This window comes from Mirounga angustirostris, unplaced genomic scaffold (genome assembly GCF_029215605.1).
Source record: "Mirounga angustirostris isolate CCGP_5_RB_7025 unplaced genomic scaffold, mMirAng1.0.hap1 SCAF_6, whole genome shotgun sequence".
In the NCBI taxonomy this organism is placed as follows: domain Eukaryota; kingdom Metazoa; phylum Chordata; class Mammalia; order Carnivora; family Phocidae; genus Mirounga; species Mirounga angustirostris.
The window spans coordinates 4,164,757-4,182,831 of NW_026991714.1; the positions used below are offsets into that span (position 1 = coordinate 4,164,757).

General features: G+C 41.4%; 1 protein-coding gene across 1 annotated transcript; it reads right to left on the bottom strand.

The window, feature by feature from the left end:
• Positions 1 to 1,933: 1,933 nt before the first annotated feature.
• On the bottom strand, positions 1,934 to 2,869 carry LOC123845631 (olfactory receptor 10J5). The gene has a single exon (XM_045876353.1). The coding sequence runs from the start codon at positions 2,867 to 2,869 to the stop codon at positions 1,934 to 1,936; it is 936 nt and encodes a 311-aa protein (XP_045732309.1).
• Between the last annotated feature and the right edge of the window lie 15,206 nt (positions 2,870 to 18,075).

Below are 18,075 nucleotides of genomic sequence, written 5' to 3' on the forward strand. Positions count from 1 at the left end.
GATGAAGAGAGATGGCTGGCTAACATGGGGGCTAAGTGTTGCAATTTTAGGAGCCTGCAATAAAAGGAGTTGCTATTCTTGATTCCTCCTACTGGGAGGCCCTATGGCCACACAGGCTTACGCACCCTTGTACTGTTGGCAGCACATCCCTTGTAGGAGAGGCTTCCTCCCCCAAACCTGAAATCATGCAAAGTAGGAGGAGAGGACTGTTCACCTGTCCATGAGGTAAGAGGGGAGTGGCAGGACTGATGTTTAAAAACTTAGGGATTTGGGGGGAAGGGATGGGGGAGGCAGTAAAGACAACCACATGTGCCTTGTAATAGCCATCCACCACCCTCGTCCCTCAGCCTCCCAGCTAAGCAGCTCTGATCCCCTCCATTTCCCCAAGTTAATGAAAAAGTAGCAGCACCAACCATGGGCAAAAATGGACAGGGTCAAAGAGTGCTTCTTTGGGAGAGTTTAAGGAAATTGTGGAAGCAAATAATCTATAAAAGAGGGAAGTTGGATCTTGTCTCATTTCTGCCAGGATTTCAGGGAAGAAATGGTTATGCCAGAGAAAATTTTCCGTAAGAATATGAAGGAAAAGGCACATTCACCTTTGTACTCATGATGTAATAATTTCAGAAAGTTCAAAAGCCCTCTGAGGTCCATCCAAGCACTCCTTACAGGACTAGAACACTTCTAGAGGGAGAGCAGGTGCTGGTAATCAGCTGACATCAGCTATTACAGCACCTGTGACAGCCTGCTACAGGAGACACTGGGCAAAGACCCCCTCAGCCTTCAGCTGGTGACCTCCTCACAGAGGGATCTGTAGAGCAGAAGAAAATTACAACTCCCCTAGAAGAGGCTTCGGTGTCATTTCTGTGGTACAGAACAGAAAAACACAAGTGGAAACTAAGGGACAGGAGCTGACGTGGGGATGGAATAACTATGAGGAGCAGGACTGTATGAAAACATGTGTTTCCATGTCTGCCTTAGTATCTTCCAGCTCAGTCTCAGTAGAGAGAAATTCTGATGGGAAGGTCCATAAAAATATTCCAACAACTTCCTCATTAAGGGTGTACAAGAATGTAGCATGGTTAGGTTATTTTGATATAAACACATGAGAAGTATGACATTTTAACTGTTTACTGAGAGAAGGGAGTTTAATGGCATTGCTTCAGACTTTAGAATCAGTAGAGCCAATACCTGACTACTAACCTCAAATCCACTGCAGCTGCTACAGATCAATTAAACACCAAAAACTTCCAGAGGTTGGAAAACCATCTTTATGAAAAATGTATCTGGATAAAAGTACAGTGACGGAAATGCCACTGGTACATCCTCTCCCTGCCTAGCTTCCAGGGAACAAGGGTTTTTGCCTTGACTGCACAGAAGGAGGGATACACATAGAAATGAATACTATTGGAGGAGCTCACATGGCTGGGTAATAGAGGATTGAGGTTTGCTGAAGCTTTTCGTTTTTCAGTCAGCCAGAATTAAGGAAACGCTTTCTGAAATGATCGATACAGGACAAGTGATTTAACTCCTAAGGATGAAAGCCATCCTTGGGCTGTCTCTGCTGCTTGTTTTCCTAAGACTCCGTCCACATCTGCTCCAACAGCCTCCTGTTCACATCTCCTTACCAGACTAGGTCAAGGACTTGACTGAGAGGAGCCAGGTGAAGCGGGGGCAAGAGGTTCCCAAACCAAAATCCTGAGGCAAATAAACAAGTAGTCCTAATCTGGCTTGGAAGGATTCCCGTATCTAAGGAATAATATTCACTAGAGCATAAACCTGCTTTCTACCTTATCCCTAGCGCATGAAAAAGGGAAGTGTTTCTACTCTTCGACCTTACTCTCAAGAAGCACTGTATTTAATGAACTTGTGTATTGTGGCATGTCTGTGAGCACACACACATTACACTGGGCTAAAAGTCTCCTGACAAAGTGATTCAATCTGTTGAGTAATGGTTTTTGCCCACAGCTCTGCATAGGGCATCCTTGACCTCCTTGTTCCTCAGGCTGTAGACAACAGGGTTCAGTAAGGGAGTGATGATAGCATATGTCACTGAGAGAAGAAGGTCTTGTTCTATGGAGTTCTCAGACTTGGGCTTGAGGTAGGCAATGGAGGCACAGCTGTAGTGGACAATGACCACCGTGAGGTGGGAGGTGCAGGTGGTGAAGGCCTTCTTCCGGCCCTCAATGGAGGCAATCTTGAGAATGGTGGAGATGATGAAGACATAGGCAATGAAGATCAAGCCCACAGGGACCAGGATCACAAATGAACTGACACCATAATTGATCATCTCATTGATAGTGATATCAGTACAAGAGAGTTTCATGACTGGGTAAAGGTCACAGAAGAAGTGCTCCACCACTGTGCCACAGAAGGGCAAACTGAACATGGCTGCCACATGGAGAACTGCCATAACCAGGCCAGTGCCAAAGGACCCACATACCAACGTGGCACACACTCCTTTGCTCATGAGGGCTGTGTACCTCAGGGGGTTGCAGATGGCCACAAAGCAGTCATAGCCCATTGCTGTGAGCAAGAAGCAATTATTAGTGGCCAAGATGACAAAAAAGAACATCTGAGTTGCACAGCCTGCCAAGGAGATGGGCTGGTTATGGAAAAGGAGACCAGAAAGCATTTGTGGGACACTGACCAGTGTGTACACAGTCTCAGAACTAGCCAGCATGCCCAGGAAGAAGTACATGGGAGTGTGGAGATGATGGTCAACACAGATGATGGTCATGATGACATTACCAGTTAGAATTAAAATGTAGATGGTAAGGAAAACCACAAAGAGCATTATCTGGTGCTTTCCCAAGATAGAGAATCCCAGGAAGATGAATTCTGTCACTTCTGTGAAGTTCTTTCTCTGCATTCTGCTAGATCAGTGTCTGAAAGCAATAAAGGAAGTCATCAAGGAGAACATGCCCATCAGCAACTGGAGTGTATGAGAAGGGACAATGACAGCTGAAGTGAGAGAGTGAGCCCAAGTCCTTCCTTTAGGACCAGTGAGCCCAGGCTCGGGGTCCTTGCACGTGAAGAGAGAACTACCAATTCTTCCTTGGGGCTCACCCATGTGTACATTATCACCGTGGAGCAAACCATTTTCTGTGCATGGACAAGACTTCTGAATAAGTGCTTACCCCACCCGCATCACACTGATGTAAGGGGAAGCAAACCACGAGGAGGAAGTCCTGCTCTGTGTCCCCGCCGGTAATGACATCCAGCACTTAGAACAAACTCTGTTAACAAGGTGAAGTGCAGGTCAAGAAAACAACAGAGAGGAGTGTTTCAGTGGGAATGATATGGCAGAATGGAGGAGTCTAGAAAGAACAACTTTGAGAAGTGGTCACTGGATTTGGTGACAGTCACCAAGGCCTTTTATATGGTATTTCATTCAGTTGAGTTCTGAATCTAGAAACCTCATTTCAGAGAGCTAATATGGTCCAAACAGGTGATCAGACCCTCAAAGCAGACCTTCTGCCATGATCACTCCATTGTTTACTCAACTGTCACTGAAGAGATCTCTTTTGCCAACTCCAGTCATCCTTTTAAGAGGTGGAGTCAGGAAGAAAGAATTGTGATGAGAAGACATTGCTTTGCCTCCACTGCAACAGGAAGTGTTAGAGTAAGTCAAGGCATGGATAAGATAATGTAGGCACCAGAGTTGAGACAAGAGGAGGAAGGAGTTTTTTAAAATCTGGGTGCACACGGGATTTGATATAATATTGAGAAAAATTTCACTAGTCCCCTTTATCAAAAGAAACACCTATCCTATGCAGAGAGCATGCAGCTGATTCTGTGGGTCTCTACAGTGACCATTCCACTGTTCTCCCTCTTTTCATTTTCATACTTTACTGAAACAGACTTCCTCTCCCACGCTCCCCAATTCCCCGAAATTTGGCTTTATCATGTTCACTTTCATCAAACTGTTCTCTCAAATGTCACCAGAGTCTCCATGGCTAAAACTGTCAGACTGCTTTTTCCTCTTTTGACATTTCTAAACACTCTGCCTCCTGGAAACCTTCTGCGACCTTGACACTATGCTAGCTCTCTCTCTTCTCAGTGCTCAGGTGGTTATCATCCTCTATGAATCTGCTCACTTCATCCACATCGTAATTGTAAATGCTAGTCTATGCTTAATACGTGGCCCCTGCTTTTCTCTCCACACTGTCCTACAATGTTCTTCTATTATTTCCATGTTGATTGCTCCCAAATCTTTTTTTCCCCCCCCAAGTCTACAACCTTCCCTGGACTTTTCTACTTGTGGGTCTTGCAAACATAATTTTGTAATTTCAAAAGCAAATGAAACATCTACCCTTCTGATATTCAGAAAAAGCTCTCCATCTCTATTTTTCCAACTTCATTGTTGGAATGACCACACCATTATTCCAGTCTATTGGGATCAGCATTTTAGGTCCAGAGCTATTCACATTCGGTGAAATTCTTCCTTAAACAAGGTTTCAAGTCTGTCCAATTTCTCGATTCATAATGATTCAACATAAGATTAGGATGCCAAAATCCTCTAGCCAGGATAATAAAACATTCTTAACCCAAAATTATATGGAAATGCAAAGAACCAAGAATGCCAAAACAATTTCAAAGAAAGAACAAAGTAAAGGACTTGTACTACTTCATTTGGAGACTACAGTAATCAAGGTGGCATGGTATTCATATTAGACATAGCTCAATGGAACAAAAACAGTCCAAAAATGATCCACACATATATAGTCAATTGATTTTTTATAAAGTTCTAAGATATCTCAATGATAGTATTTTCAACAAATGTTGCTGCAACTGGGTATCTGTATGGGGAAAAAAAATAATCCCCAAACCTTACCTCATGCCATACACAGAAAATCATTCAAAATGAATCAAAGACCTACATATAAAAGCTGAAACTAAAAATTCTGGACAAAACTGATAAAGTCTTCACAACCCGGAAGGATCAAGAGTTCTTAGATACAAAACAAAAAGCATAAACCATAAGAAAAGTCATAAATTTAACTTCATCAAAACTAAAGCTTCTTTTCTTCAAAAGATATTGTTAGAAAAATGAGGAAAGCCACAGACTGGGAGAAAATATTCACAGTAGATATGTCTAAGCTTGTATTCAGACTATATACAGAATTCTTACAACTCAATACTAAGACTTTTTAAGTTGGAAAAATATTTGGACATTTCACAAGAGATATACAAATGGTTGAAAAGCACATGGAAGATGTTCAATATCATATCAGCCATCAGAGAAATGAACAATAAAACTATGAGATACCACTACACACCCACTCAACATGGCTAAAATTAAAAGCTTAACACCTAATATTGGCAAGGAAGTAAAGGAACTGGAACCCCTAAGCATTGGGGATGGTGATGCAGAATGGTATAACCAATTTGTACAACGGTTTGGCAAGTTTTTAGAAAGGTAAATATACACTAATCTCATGACTCAATTATTTTCCTAAGTATTTTACACAAGAATTAAAATGAGTACACACAATTGTCTACATCTGTGTACAGACATGTTCATGGAATGTCCTTAACAACTTCATTCCTAGAAGCCAAAAGCTTGGAATGGAAACTCAAATGTTTAGGGTAGATTGATATAATGAAATACTCAAGCAATAAAAGGAACAGATTACCAATGCAAAAAACATGGCTGAATCTTAACATACTGAATCACAGAACTCAGACAGAAAAGCATACATTCAGTACAATCCTATTTATATGAAACTCTAGAAAATGCTAATTTAATCTATAGAGCAAGAAAACAGATCAGCGGTTGCCAGAATTGTTAGGGAATTGACCGTGAAAGAACACAAGGGAACTTTTTGGAATAAAGGAAATGTTGATTATGGTGGTAGTTGTAAGATATATAAGTTCATCAAAACTCAACAAAATGTATACTTAAAATCGGTGCATTTTATTACATTATTTATATTGTGTAGCATGGTATTGTATCATATTAGGTAATATTGTAATGTTTTATACCTCAAAGTTCATTTTTAAAAAGATTCTCAGCCACAAATTAGACTTACTCTGCAAATCTGTCACTGCTAGACCCACAATTCTTCAGGGGCTCATTAGAATGTAAGAAACACGGGAATTGTCTGGGGCTTAGGACATCCAGGAACTGATCTGGAATCTTTCAATGTCAAAACATGTAGTTTTGGACAAATCACTTAAAATTATCTTTGGTATCAGCTCTGTGATAAGCAGCAGCCATCCAATAGTTTTTTTGTTTTGTTTTGTTTTGTTTTTTAAGTCAACACAATGAAGAAAACACTGAGACAATGAAAGACGAGAGAGACAGAAATGTATTTGCAGATCCTCCTCTTGGGAAAATAAAAACACCACAACAGGCTAACATAATGAAGAGCTAGTGTCACCAATGTTTTAGTCATGAAGATTATACTCCATATAAAAGAGAAAAAAGTTCAAAGTTGCAAAGAGAACTGCATTTGTAAAGAAAGAAACTACTATAGAATTTTATACTTACAACAAATCATCTATCTGTTATTTAAATCTCAGTGAACCCGTTAGGGAAAGGGAAAGAATTTTAGAACTGCAATTTAGGCCAATATCCTGAAAACTGGTACTACATATAAATTACTCTTGCAGAAAACAAAACCCTATGGTCTCTTCTCCAGAGACCCTGAAACAAATACTCTAAGATGCCAGGGATGGATAGAGTGACCTCTTTAAAAATCTGAAGGCAGCGGAAGAAAAACACTCGATCATAGGATGATAGGAAAGAATCTGCAAGGCTGAGCTTTTAAGACATGAGCCCAATTGGCCTATCTTTGTGGTTTCCCATCCCAGAACAACAGATCCCAGGCAAAGTGGGACTAGAGCCTGCTCTAGAAGGACATACAGGCATCCCCAACACCTCTCAAATCTAATCTGATAGCATCTCCAACAAAAAACAAAAAACCTGGTACCTTTTCAAGAATGTGCAATCTTACAATTACCTACATCTCTCCAGATAGGACTGTAGCTTAGAACAGGTAGCACATGACCTGCACACTGGACCCCTGGTTCTGAAGCTGTCTATAAGAGAGGGAATGCCTATAAACTCAGCCATCAAGAGAGGAATCTCCAAGGAAAAGCCTTGTTGACTAGCCCTGCTTTCCTGAATCTCTTCTCAGAACTTCCTAAGTATCTCAAGGGAATCAGTTAGACTCCAGACAGATATCAAGTGATCTTATCAAAAATGCAACATCTTCATTTTTCCAAGTGGTTGGTGCTTTGTAGTTTCTGGAGCATCTTCTCAAATGGTTTCCTTCCCTTATCCTTGACTTTATTGAGGGGATGTCACAGACAGGCATGTGTGGTGTAGGAACTGTCATCTTGAGAAGACAAGGGATTAGTCTGTGGAGCATTTCTAAGACAGAGGGTGCTTAAGTAAAACTCAGTACTCCCCAATGATGCTCATTTGTTAATAGAGTCCATTTCAGCAGGATAGATGATCTTAGTAAATAGTAGCCTGAGTATAGTAGTTGGATTCCTTGTGGGAGACTTTCCGATAGCTAGGTCATGTTCCTGGCAGCCAGAGTTCCCTATCTTTGCCCAGTGCCCACTCATCTCGACAGAAGCAAGCCCCTCTTCCCCCACCCCACCCCCTCTCTCTCAAGAATCTTCTGAGGCTGCTGCAAAAGTTTTAGTTTTTCCATTTGATCTATGCTTACTCCTGTCTTACCTGCATAGAAGTTATGGAACGGTAAGATTTTAGTGTACTTTTTACCTCCTCCTTTATACCATAAGACCATTCCAGCAGCCTAGGATTGTGCATTTAATACACACACACACACATCACATCAGGATCAGGTAGTCCTATCAACTACAGTGCTGGTTCCATCTACTGCAGTTAAATGTCCTTAAGCCTCCAAAGCTTCTCAGTGGAAGTCACAATAAGGAACTAGTAGCCCCAAAATCCTGTTTGACCAGTTTCAAACCCAGTAACTTCTTGATTCAGTCTTTCCCCAACCGTACAATGACCTTGCTATCTTGCATAACCCTGACTTGGGAAGTTACCTGAAGCACATTCCATAAATCCCTTAATCTTCCCTTCTCTCTCCCATCCCAGCCTTCCTCCAGCCCTGACAAGGCCATGCAATCATGGATGCCCAGTCCCCCAACGTTCCTTTGACCTTTTTAACATGTTTTCAAGCTCACAAAAAAAGTTGTAAATCTAATGCAAGGAACTCCGGCATACCCTTTCCCTAGATTCACCAATTGTTTATATTTTGCCCCATTTTCCTCATCATTTCTAACTCTCAATTAGCTGAAAGTTGGAGACATCCGGCCTCTTTAAATACTTAAGTGAGCATTTCCTTAAAAAGGAAATCCTATTACATAACCATAAAATGACAGTGACATTGAGTCAGGAACCACGCGGTCTCACCTAAACACAGACTGGCAGAAAAAAATTAAGACACAGACTGGCAGAAAAAAATTAAGACACAGAGTTCAGTTTTCCACCATTCCAATAATTCCCCTTCTTGAAGTCTTCCTGATCTTGTAAATGCTTTCCCCCAAGGCCCTAAGAATGATTTATTCTAGAAAAAGGTAGGGGAATTAAAACCCCTCCCTTGTCTTACCTCTCCTTATCCACCTGATCAAGAACATTACTTTCCAAAGAGGCTGATGGTCTCTGCAGGGTGAATGATCACCCAATGGTGATGACACCCGCTGGTCTATCTAGAAAATATGTAAATTGGGCACCTGGGTGGCTCAGTCAGTTAAATGTCTGCCTTTGGCTCAGGTCATGTTCCCAGGGTCCTGGGATTGAGTCCAGCATCGGGCTCCCTGCTCAGTGGGGAGCCTGCTTCTCCCTCTGCCTGCCGCTCCCCCTCCTTGTACTTTCTCTCTCTCTTGTTCTTTGTCAAAATAAAATCTTTAAAAAAAAATCTAAATAGTCATCCCCATTTTCCATGACCCAATTCATTCATCTTTCTTTCCCCTTGACCATGGTTCAATCATCATCCCAGGCAGGATGAAGTGCCACTTTCTCCAAATTCTTCACACTTTTTTTCCCCCTCAAATTCACAGAGAAGTTGAAGGTGCAGCACAACGACCTATTGATACAGGGCTCACCACCTTCAAATACTCCAGTACTTCCCAGAAACAATGGCACTCACCACAAAAGAAGCACCCACATCAAGAAATGAACACTGACTCACCATCATCTAATTCTCAGATCCCACGTGTTTGATCACGTTTTTAAAGCAATCCACTGCAAGGGCACCTGGGTGGTTCAGTTGTTAAGCATCTGCCTTCGGCTCAGGTCATGATCCCAGGGTCCTGGGATCGAGCCCCACATTGGGCTCCCTGCTCAGCAGGAGGCCTGCTTCTCCCTCTCCCACTCCCCCTGCTTGTGGTTCCTTCTCTCCCTGTGTCTGTCAAATAAATAAATAAAATCTTAAAAAAAAAAAAAAAAAAAAGGCAATCCACTGCAGACTTGAGCTTCACATTCACTAGCATGGGTTGTTAACCTCCTTTTATCTAGAACAGTTCTTTAGTCTCTCCTTGTCTCTGAGGACCTGGACACTTCCAAAGGTTACAGCCCAGTTATTTTGTTGAAGATCCTTAAAGTTTGTTTTGTCTAATGTTTTTCTCACAACTAGACTCAGTTCATGTCTCTGGCAAGATGGAGTATGCTATGCTCCTTCACCACATGCTATCAAAAGGCACAGATTCTGAAAGATCCCATTTCAAATGATGCTCTGTTGGACGGCTTAAGATGGTGTAAATCATGGTTCTCTACTTTGAAGTCACTCTTAAATTAGTATTTTGCAAAGATGTAGTTTGAAACTATATAAATATCCTATTCAAGCTTATTTATTCATCTATATCATTTTAGATTTATTGTTTACTCTTTTATTCAATGGGCTATAATTACCTCCATTATTTATATTGATTCTCAAATTACTCCCAATGTGGTCGGTGAGATCCCCTTCACTCTGGCTCTGGTGTTCTTCTGACAGGTCTCTATTATTTGATCATTTCCTTCCTTCCTGGCACAAAACAGTAATCCAGTTTCATCTTCTACTTTCCCTGCCCCAGACCTGGAATTAGCCACTTCTCCAAGGATCCCTGGTTCCTCTTAGTGATATACAGTGTCTAGTAGGCAAGGAATTCATAGCAAAACCACAAATTCTCATCTAACACCACAGGCTAACTCTGAAATTCTCCACTTCCATATCAATCTCTCCTTTTTAACAGTGAGAATGCAGATACAATAAGAAAATATATTAAAGATAATGGATATCAACTCCCTTGCAGGTAACCAACTTCCCTTTCTGCCCAGCACCCCCACCTCCTCCCCTGCTCCACCTCCCAGCTCCAGAACTGGCTCCTACTCCCTGCCAGACCTTTGCCCTCTCAATCGCTCTAAGTCACCCCACTTCCCTAAGTATTCCCTCCCCCCAAGTGTGTCTTCCTTCTCTGGTCCCATCTAATGCCATAATTCTAAATCTCTCAGTAAGGAAAAGGAAAAAAGATGAAAAGAACCATATTTCTTTGGGGTTTTTCACAAACTACATGGTAATTTGGTTCATGATGAGGAAATCTAAATATTAGGCATTCATGTTATTCTCTGGTAAGAATCTTTAATCCATGGGAGGAAGTACAGCAATGTGCTTGGACTCAAGGTATTTTCCCTTCTTTTCTCTTGTCTCTCCACTTTTTAAAAACTCTACACAAGTTTTCATCAGTGCTTGTTTCATCCAACAAACACCTCCCATGTTACTAGTATACACGAAGCAAAATATTAAGCAACGGATGGGATGCAGGGAAAGAAAAAATAGAATCTTTTATAAGATTTTGTCCAGGTGTTTGGATACACAAATATCTATAACGAGACAGAATACTGTAATACCATAAAATGTCATAACAACAATGATTTTTCAAATACTCTGTGTAAAGCACCGTGCTAAGTACTTTAGTATGCGTTTACTAGCCACTAAAGCCCCAGGAATGTGAGTGGTTATATTACCATTTTACACATGAGGAACTATAGATGCTCAAAGCTTGAATGCTTAAGTTATCACATTTAGTAAAATAGCACTGCATTTGTCTGATTCCAAAATCTTTGCCCTTCATCACTGTGGCTTTCAGAAGATGGAAACATCCTCTCTTATAGGAGGTCAGGAGAGACTTCATGAAGCAGATGGCATAAGGGATAGACTTATCCCCTGGAGGTTTGAGAAGCAGAGATAATCTGAAAGCCACTTCAGTTACAGAAAATGAATTAGGATTCAAAGGAGAGACTCGGGCATGTGCCCACAGATAGAGTCTGAGGGTGCAATGGGATTTGTGGAGGGAGTAAGATAAAACCAGTAGATTGGGAAAGAATCATGGCTGGCTCTAGATCCCAGGACAATGAGTCTGTATTTCATTCAAGAACCCTAAGGTAACTAAGCCCGGTAGTAACTAAGTTCCCACCGTAAACCTCACTCAGGTGGTCAGAGGAATGACAGTGTGGGGAACTGCTTCCAGGAAGTGGCACTTAGGGCCTGACCGGCTCTGAGGATTACACTAGGAGACAAGATTCTGGAAAGTGGTTACTGAATCTGGACAACCCATTCCAGGAGGTTGGGAAGGAAGATGAAGGGGGTAAAGTGCTGGCCAAAATGAAAAAGGGGGATGGGTCAGGGGGACCATGATCACAGTGAGATAGAAAGCAGCTTAATAGGATTAAGGAAGTAGAATACATGGACAAATTTAAGGAATTTGTTTAAAACCTGAAGAAAATAACTAGACGGAGTCATCACAACTCCAATACATGAGGTTAAACTTCAAGGAGATGGGAGGTCACTGGACACAGCCCATCAAAATAGTCCCTCTCATCTGCAAAATCTACATACCGCATGGCATGGGAGACACCCACAAAAACTGCATGTACGGAGCATGTGCCTGAATGAATGCTAAGGCAGCATCACCACAGATGGATACTAAAGCTCACTGTGAGTGTCCTAAGATAATGCTCACGTTGAGCTTGATCACACAGGTGGAGAAGCCTCTGCAGCACTCCCCTTACACCCCCCTGCTTCTGCTGACCCCTCCTGTGCCCACAGCCTCTTCTCCTACAGCACCCAGGGCAAGAGCAATGAGGGGATCATTTTTTAAGCCTGGGATGAGAGTACAAGGTCATCAATGGGGGGGGGGGGGGTGACAAGATGGCCTCCCAGGTCGATGAGGAGTTCCCCGTCCTGGTGTGCACCTACCTGTGCCAGTTGGGTGGGAGTCCCCCACGGGCACTGCTGAGCTCTGGGTCAACGAAAGTCTTGGTGAGAAAGTGGCTGAGGCAGGGTTCCCCTGGGGGAGCTCACCCCCAAGACTGTCCTGGGGCAGGAGCAGGATTCCCACAGTGGGAGGTGGGAGGAAAGACCTCCTTTGTGAGAGAGACTGGGATTTGTACAGGGGGGGACTCTGCACCATCCTCAAAAGAGATCCAGTTTGTAAACTGGGGTATCTACACCAAAGTCCGTATCCCAGATTGGCCGGCCCTGAGCCAGGAGATGCAGGAGAACATGCTCACAGAGCTCCAGAAGTGGAGCTGAAGCTCTCCTCCCACAGGACAAAGTTACTGGGAAGGAAAGTCACCGACAGCAAAGACCAGCTCTGAAGACAATGAAGCTTCATGCCCTAGGGCTATTCCTGTTTTCTTTGAATTTCCTACCTATTGAACTGCTTCATTTATAACAGAAGGACAATGCCTCCTAGCATTTGTCCAGCATCTTTCATGGCCCCAGTATCTACTATTTAAGGGTAACATTTTTAAATTTTTCTATTATTCAAAAAACAGGGAACCACTGGGATGTAACAAAAATAAAACTTGGTTGTAGGAGGAAAAAAAAAGGGCGTGATTACTAGGAGCAGCTTTTCTACTATCCATTCAAAGGAGTTTATTCTTACTCAACTATTTATTTCTAAGGAACTTAGTTGAAAAACTGCTAAGTTGGACTTCCAGGTCACAGCTGACAGAAACAGAAAGGTCTGACAGGTCTGGGGCTGCTCTACTAAGAACTACTGCTCCTTCCTGGGCACAACCCCACATCTCTTCTAGTAAGATACAAGCCTGAAAAGTATGGGAGTGCAGCTATCTGAGGCCACATGGTCCAAGACCCCTGGAATATTCTCAAACACCTGTTGATCCTGCCAGTGTTCCTATGTCATCCAAAAATATCACAAGCAGAAGACTCATGGTACCTTTGCTTAAAATCCTTGAAAGATCCCCAGGCCCTTATGATAGAAGCCAAACATCTCAGCATGGAATACAGGATCTTGCAGGATGTGACTACCTGACCAAAGTCTATGTGTCCAGGATGTTCAGCCACTGACCATGTACTCAATACATATCTATTATATGTTATTAGTGTTACTTGTATTATTGTAATTTCTGTTTTCACCTAAAGCACATGACACACTATCATGTTGTTAGTGCCCAGTGAGAGTGGGTTTCATCTGTTAACTCCTTTCCCAAATGGAAAAGAGTAAAAGATGCTGGACTTAGGGGGAGTCCCAGATAAGTACAGCACAGACACATTGGTCCTAGTTTGCATAGAATGGAGCCAGTGAAGAAAGAAATCTAGATAAATCCAGGGTTTTAATAAGAAACTGCTGAAACCAAGCAAAGAGACCATTTATAAGTGCAGATGAAAGGCACAGAACAATGTAATGAAAACAAAAGACTCCAGAAACAGATGATCAAGCATTGGAGCCTATGAGGATTTCCTGGGTGCTAAGGAAGAGCTGCTGCATGGCTCATAAGTCAGGTCCCATGAGCCTCCCCACCGAGTGCTGAGAGAATGGGTAAGTGGAGCAAGACAGTCAGGCAGGTGTTTTGTTGATAGGAAAGGAAGGCTATTTCCTAACTATGTATTTTCCATTTAGGATACATCTCCATAATTTTATATTTTGAATATTTAAAAAAAACCCAGGTATGATTCTCTATTTAACAAATGTAATAGGGATAATTTTTGCAAACATTATGCATTTTAGTTTCTCCTTTAAAGTATCTCCCCTCAGCAGCCTCCCCCATGTGGGACTAAGCCACATGATAGATTTTTCCAGGGCATGTATGCTCTAGTAAGATGAATTTAGTAGGCTGACAAAAAGTTTCCTCTAATAAGACTATCATGGATAATACTGATGCTCACCTATATCTTATACTCTTCTTCAAAGAACATACTTCTAAGCCCTCTTGCCAGAACTAAGGGCCCTCTTACTAGTTTACTGACTATAAGAAGTGTTGTGTCACACTTCCCTGCTGACTTATTTCAGAGTGGGTATGAGATCCCCAGGAGTTCTCTCCCATTCACATGGGTAAGATCCATTCTGGTGCACCTACAAGATAACCCATCAGCCTGGATCCCCGAGTGATGACAACAGAGTTCCAACAGTTTGTAGTAAATATGTACTACATTATGTAGAATGCTTGAGATTCCTTGTATGACAACAAAGAACAGAAAGCAGAATACGTGGGGTGTATGTGTCCATATAACTCTTTCTGGGATGGCTACATCATCACTGGAATTGTCCTATCAAAATGAATTTGGTGGCTCAGCTTGGTTAAGAAGATGGACCTAGAAATTTAGCTTACCTTGTGATCTTTGTTTCAAAGTGAGACAAGACACAGAAGTTCCCCCTGTCAAGGAAAAACCAGAGCCTGACTGTCAAAGCAGAAAACAGATCTTACTCCAAACTACTGGAAGAGGGGAAAGAGATCGCAGTCTAGAATTGGGCTCAATTCTGAATACAGCAGGAACAAGGGGCAGGGTAGTGGTCAGGGAAAGGAAATTACTATGCATAAACCTCAGAGATAGGGGAGATTCTGGTTCAACAGACTTGACCAGAATCTTGCTGGGGGCAAACCAAGGTGGTCAAATACTAAGGGTGGACGTTGAAGATTCTTTCTAAAACTGGGTGAATTTCAGGCTCTACAATGATGGACACAAGCCCAAGGTCAAAGCCTAGTGGAGAAGAGGGCTTGGAAGAGCCTAACAAGTCTGGTCAAGGAGACGATCAGTCCCTCCCTCCTGTCAAGAAGAGCAGAGACATTTCTTTTCCATTGAACAACATGAGGCCATTCTTGTTCAGTTGCCTTTTGTTCATGAAGGACGATCTAGACCATCTGCGGGACGTGGTATAAAACATCTGCTGAATGATACAAGTGCTACACCTAAATGAGGGTTGTTTTTATGAAAAGAGAAGAAACCCAGTTCATAAGTGCAGGTAACCAGTGGAGAAGACTGCATTGGGGGCGGCGCGGCAAGGCCGAGGCCGAGGGCAAGGCGAGGATGGCAGCAATGATCCAACAGACTTGCTGGTTTGCAGTCTGAGTATCTTTAGTGACAGCCCAGACATCAGTGTCACAAGCATGGTCTTCTCTCAGAGCAGAGTACAGAAGCATCGAGCTTCAGCTCATAGGACTTCTTTAAATAGCCCCAGGAAGGATTTCAGTGGTCAGGCTCTGGTTCTCAGAGAAGCCAAGCCAGGAGAGAAGAAGAAAAAAATGGAAACATTAGTTTGGAGAATTGGAGGCAGACATTGGAGAAAACTAGAAGAACTGAGAATTTGGTGAGGGCTGGGAAAATGGGCAAAATGGCAGGATCCAATCCATTTTACGGATGAAGTCTCAAAGAGCATGAAGAGAGCTAAAATCTAATAACCCACAAGAGCAGGTTATGGTTTTCTATTGAAACAGAAAGATTTCTCTATAGTTACCTCCCTTTTGGATTTCCTGTTTTTAAAGGAAGTCCGGTTTCATTAGATTCAATCTGATTATTCACGTAAATGGAACAAGAATGGACATTGACTACATAAGCCTTTTTGAGTTTGCTTTGCTGGAACTTCTCATAAGGACTCTCAGACTTTCAAAGGCTCAAGTCTTGGTACCCAAGCCGAGAACTTACCACACAAGTTCACCTTCAGTACCTATAGATATGGATAGATTCCTCTCTTCAAAATATCCTAAGCCTGCTGAGCTTGCTGGGAAGTGACCTTCCTTAACTCACCTGGTAAGGCTGGAAACCCTATTATAAGCCAGATACCAAGCTGATTTTCCCCCAGAAGACTCTGTAAGCACTAGCTCCATAAAGTCAACCTTGGTTTCTTAACACTGTGTGGCCAGATCTGATTCTATGTACCATTTTCAAATAGGACATTCCAGTCCAAGCCTAAATATAACCAGTGTCTCTAATTATGTCCTGTGACAAGGAAAACAGATTCTTATTGAATTTAAGCAAATAATATTGCCACAAAAATAAGAATGCTCAAGGTTTTCCAAATTCTGGAAGGAATAGGGAGATACAAATGATAAAGATTTCATTTTTGTTTACGAAAGCATAATCTAATTGTTACAAGTAACTTTGGAGAAGAGAGAAAAGGGGTTCTTACATCCAGAAAATGGAACATTAACAGTCTAGCAAGGTTCCAAATGAAACCCACCAGCATCCCTTCACTAGTCCGTTCAGTCCCTCATAATTCTTGTTCTGCTCTTCCTTGGGCTGCCAGTTTTATGAATCCATCAGTTTCTCTATTAGAGTTCTGGAAATCCTCAGTCCAGTAGTGTGGTCTCAAGGGTATTTAAGCAATGCCATCAGAAGCCTGTAAGCCCAGAGCACCTGTCACAGTCCTTTCCATGGGTATGAGAAGACCAAGCATTCTGACGTACAGCTAACTGCAAATGCTTCCAGGGAAAAATCAGAGTAAAATAAAAGCCATCTGTGAATGACATGGACTTAAAATAGTCATGGTTAAGACCTAATAAAGGTTCACTCAATCAGAATATCTGGTTTCTGTAACAGACATTTTAAGGTAATTACTAGAATTATGGCTGATAACATACTGGACATATCATGGATAGAGAATACAGACTAATTTCTAGTAACTTCATACAATTTCTGAACTATTTATATTAATATTTACACAGACAAATATAACCTATGGAAAGCTAGTATCTTTATTTGACAAAGCCTTTCCATGCCATCCAGTGCATCAAATAAACCAAATTAGTTTAGCATCTCTTTTTACAAGGTAAGAGAACAAATCCTTTGAGATTTTTTTCAAAGGTACCTCTGGGAAATCTCAAAGCCAGTTTGAAGTCAAGAAGATTTCATTTAGGATTTGATTTGGGGCAGGCAAAATTATCAAAAGTATAAAAAACCTCAGCTGTTTAAAAAGTGATAAGACTTGGTTCTCTTAAATAATCAAGAACATGCCCCATGAGGCTAACATAAAGCACAAGAAGTTATTCTAAGACACAGAATCTTTGTTTCCAACGTGGATTACTTAAAAAGTAAGAAAAACCTCTTACAATCTATTAAGAACAGACTAATAATGCAAGAAAACTTTGTCATTTTAACATAGAGAAAACCAAATTCTAGTTTTGGATAGGTATACTTTTGAACTCTTTATAACCCTATAGATAAATCCATCCAATCTTCCCCAGCTTAACTCCACATAAAATTACTTTTCCTCAAAACCTTCTACACTTTGCTATATTCAGGAGTTCTCTCCTATATTTTTCCTTTTTCTCATTCTGAACCAGTTGCTTTACCTTGGCACAAAATCATTCCTTTAATGAAAATACATCCTTTGTACCTTGCCTATTTCCCTTATTAAGGACCTACCCTATTTTTCTTGTATACTTTGCCTAAAAAGTAATTTCCCTTATTTTTGGTAGATTTTCATATACTGATTACAGTACTTTAATCATTACTAACTTTTTACAGAGAAAACTAGGAAGTGGACAATCATGAATTGTCCCCAGCATTACAGCACATTTTATGGCTATACCACCTCAATTGTATAGGTACATGCTTCCTCATTTTTCAATGTGACCAAAAACAAACAAAAAACCACACTTAATGTTGTTTCCCATGTTTCATTTCCCTAAGCCACATAAAATTAAGGAGCCCATAGTATATAAACTTAAATTTGTGTTCAGTAGTAAATATTTCATCAGTTTATCTTAGAAATGATTCAGACATTTAATGAGTATTACTTTTTTTTTTTTTAAGATTTTATTTATTTGACAAAGAGACACAGAGAGAGGGAACACAAGCAGGGGGAGTG

Coding starts and splice junctions, on each gene's coding strand:
- LOC123845631 (XM_045876353.1), bottom strand. CDS start 2,869: ATGCAGAGAAAGAACTTCACAGAAGTGACAGAATTCATCTTCCTGGGA.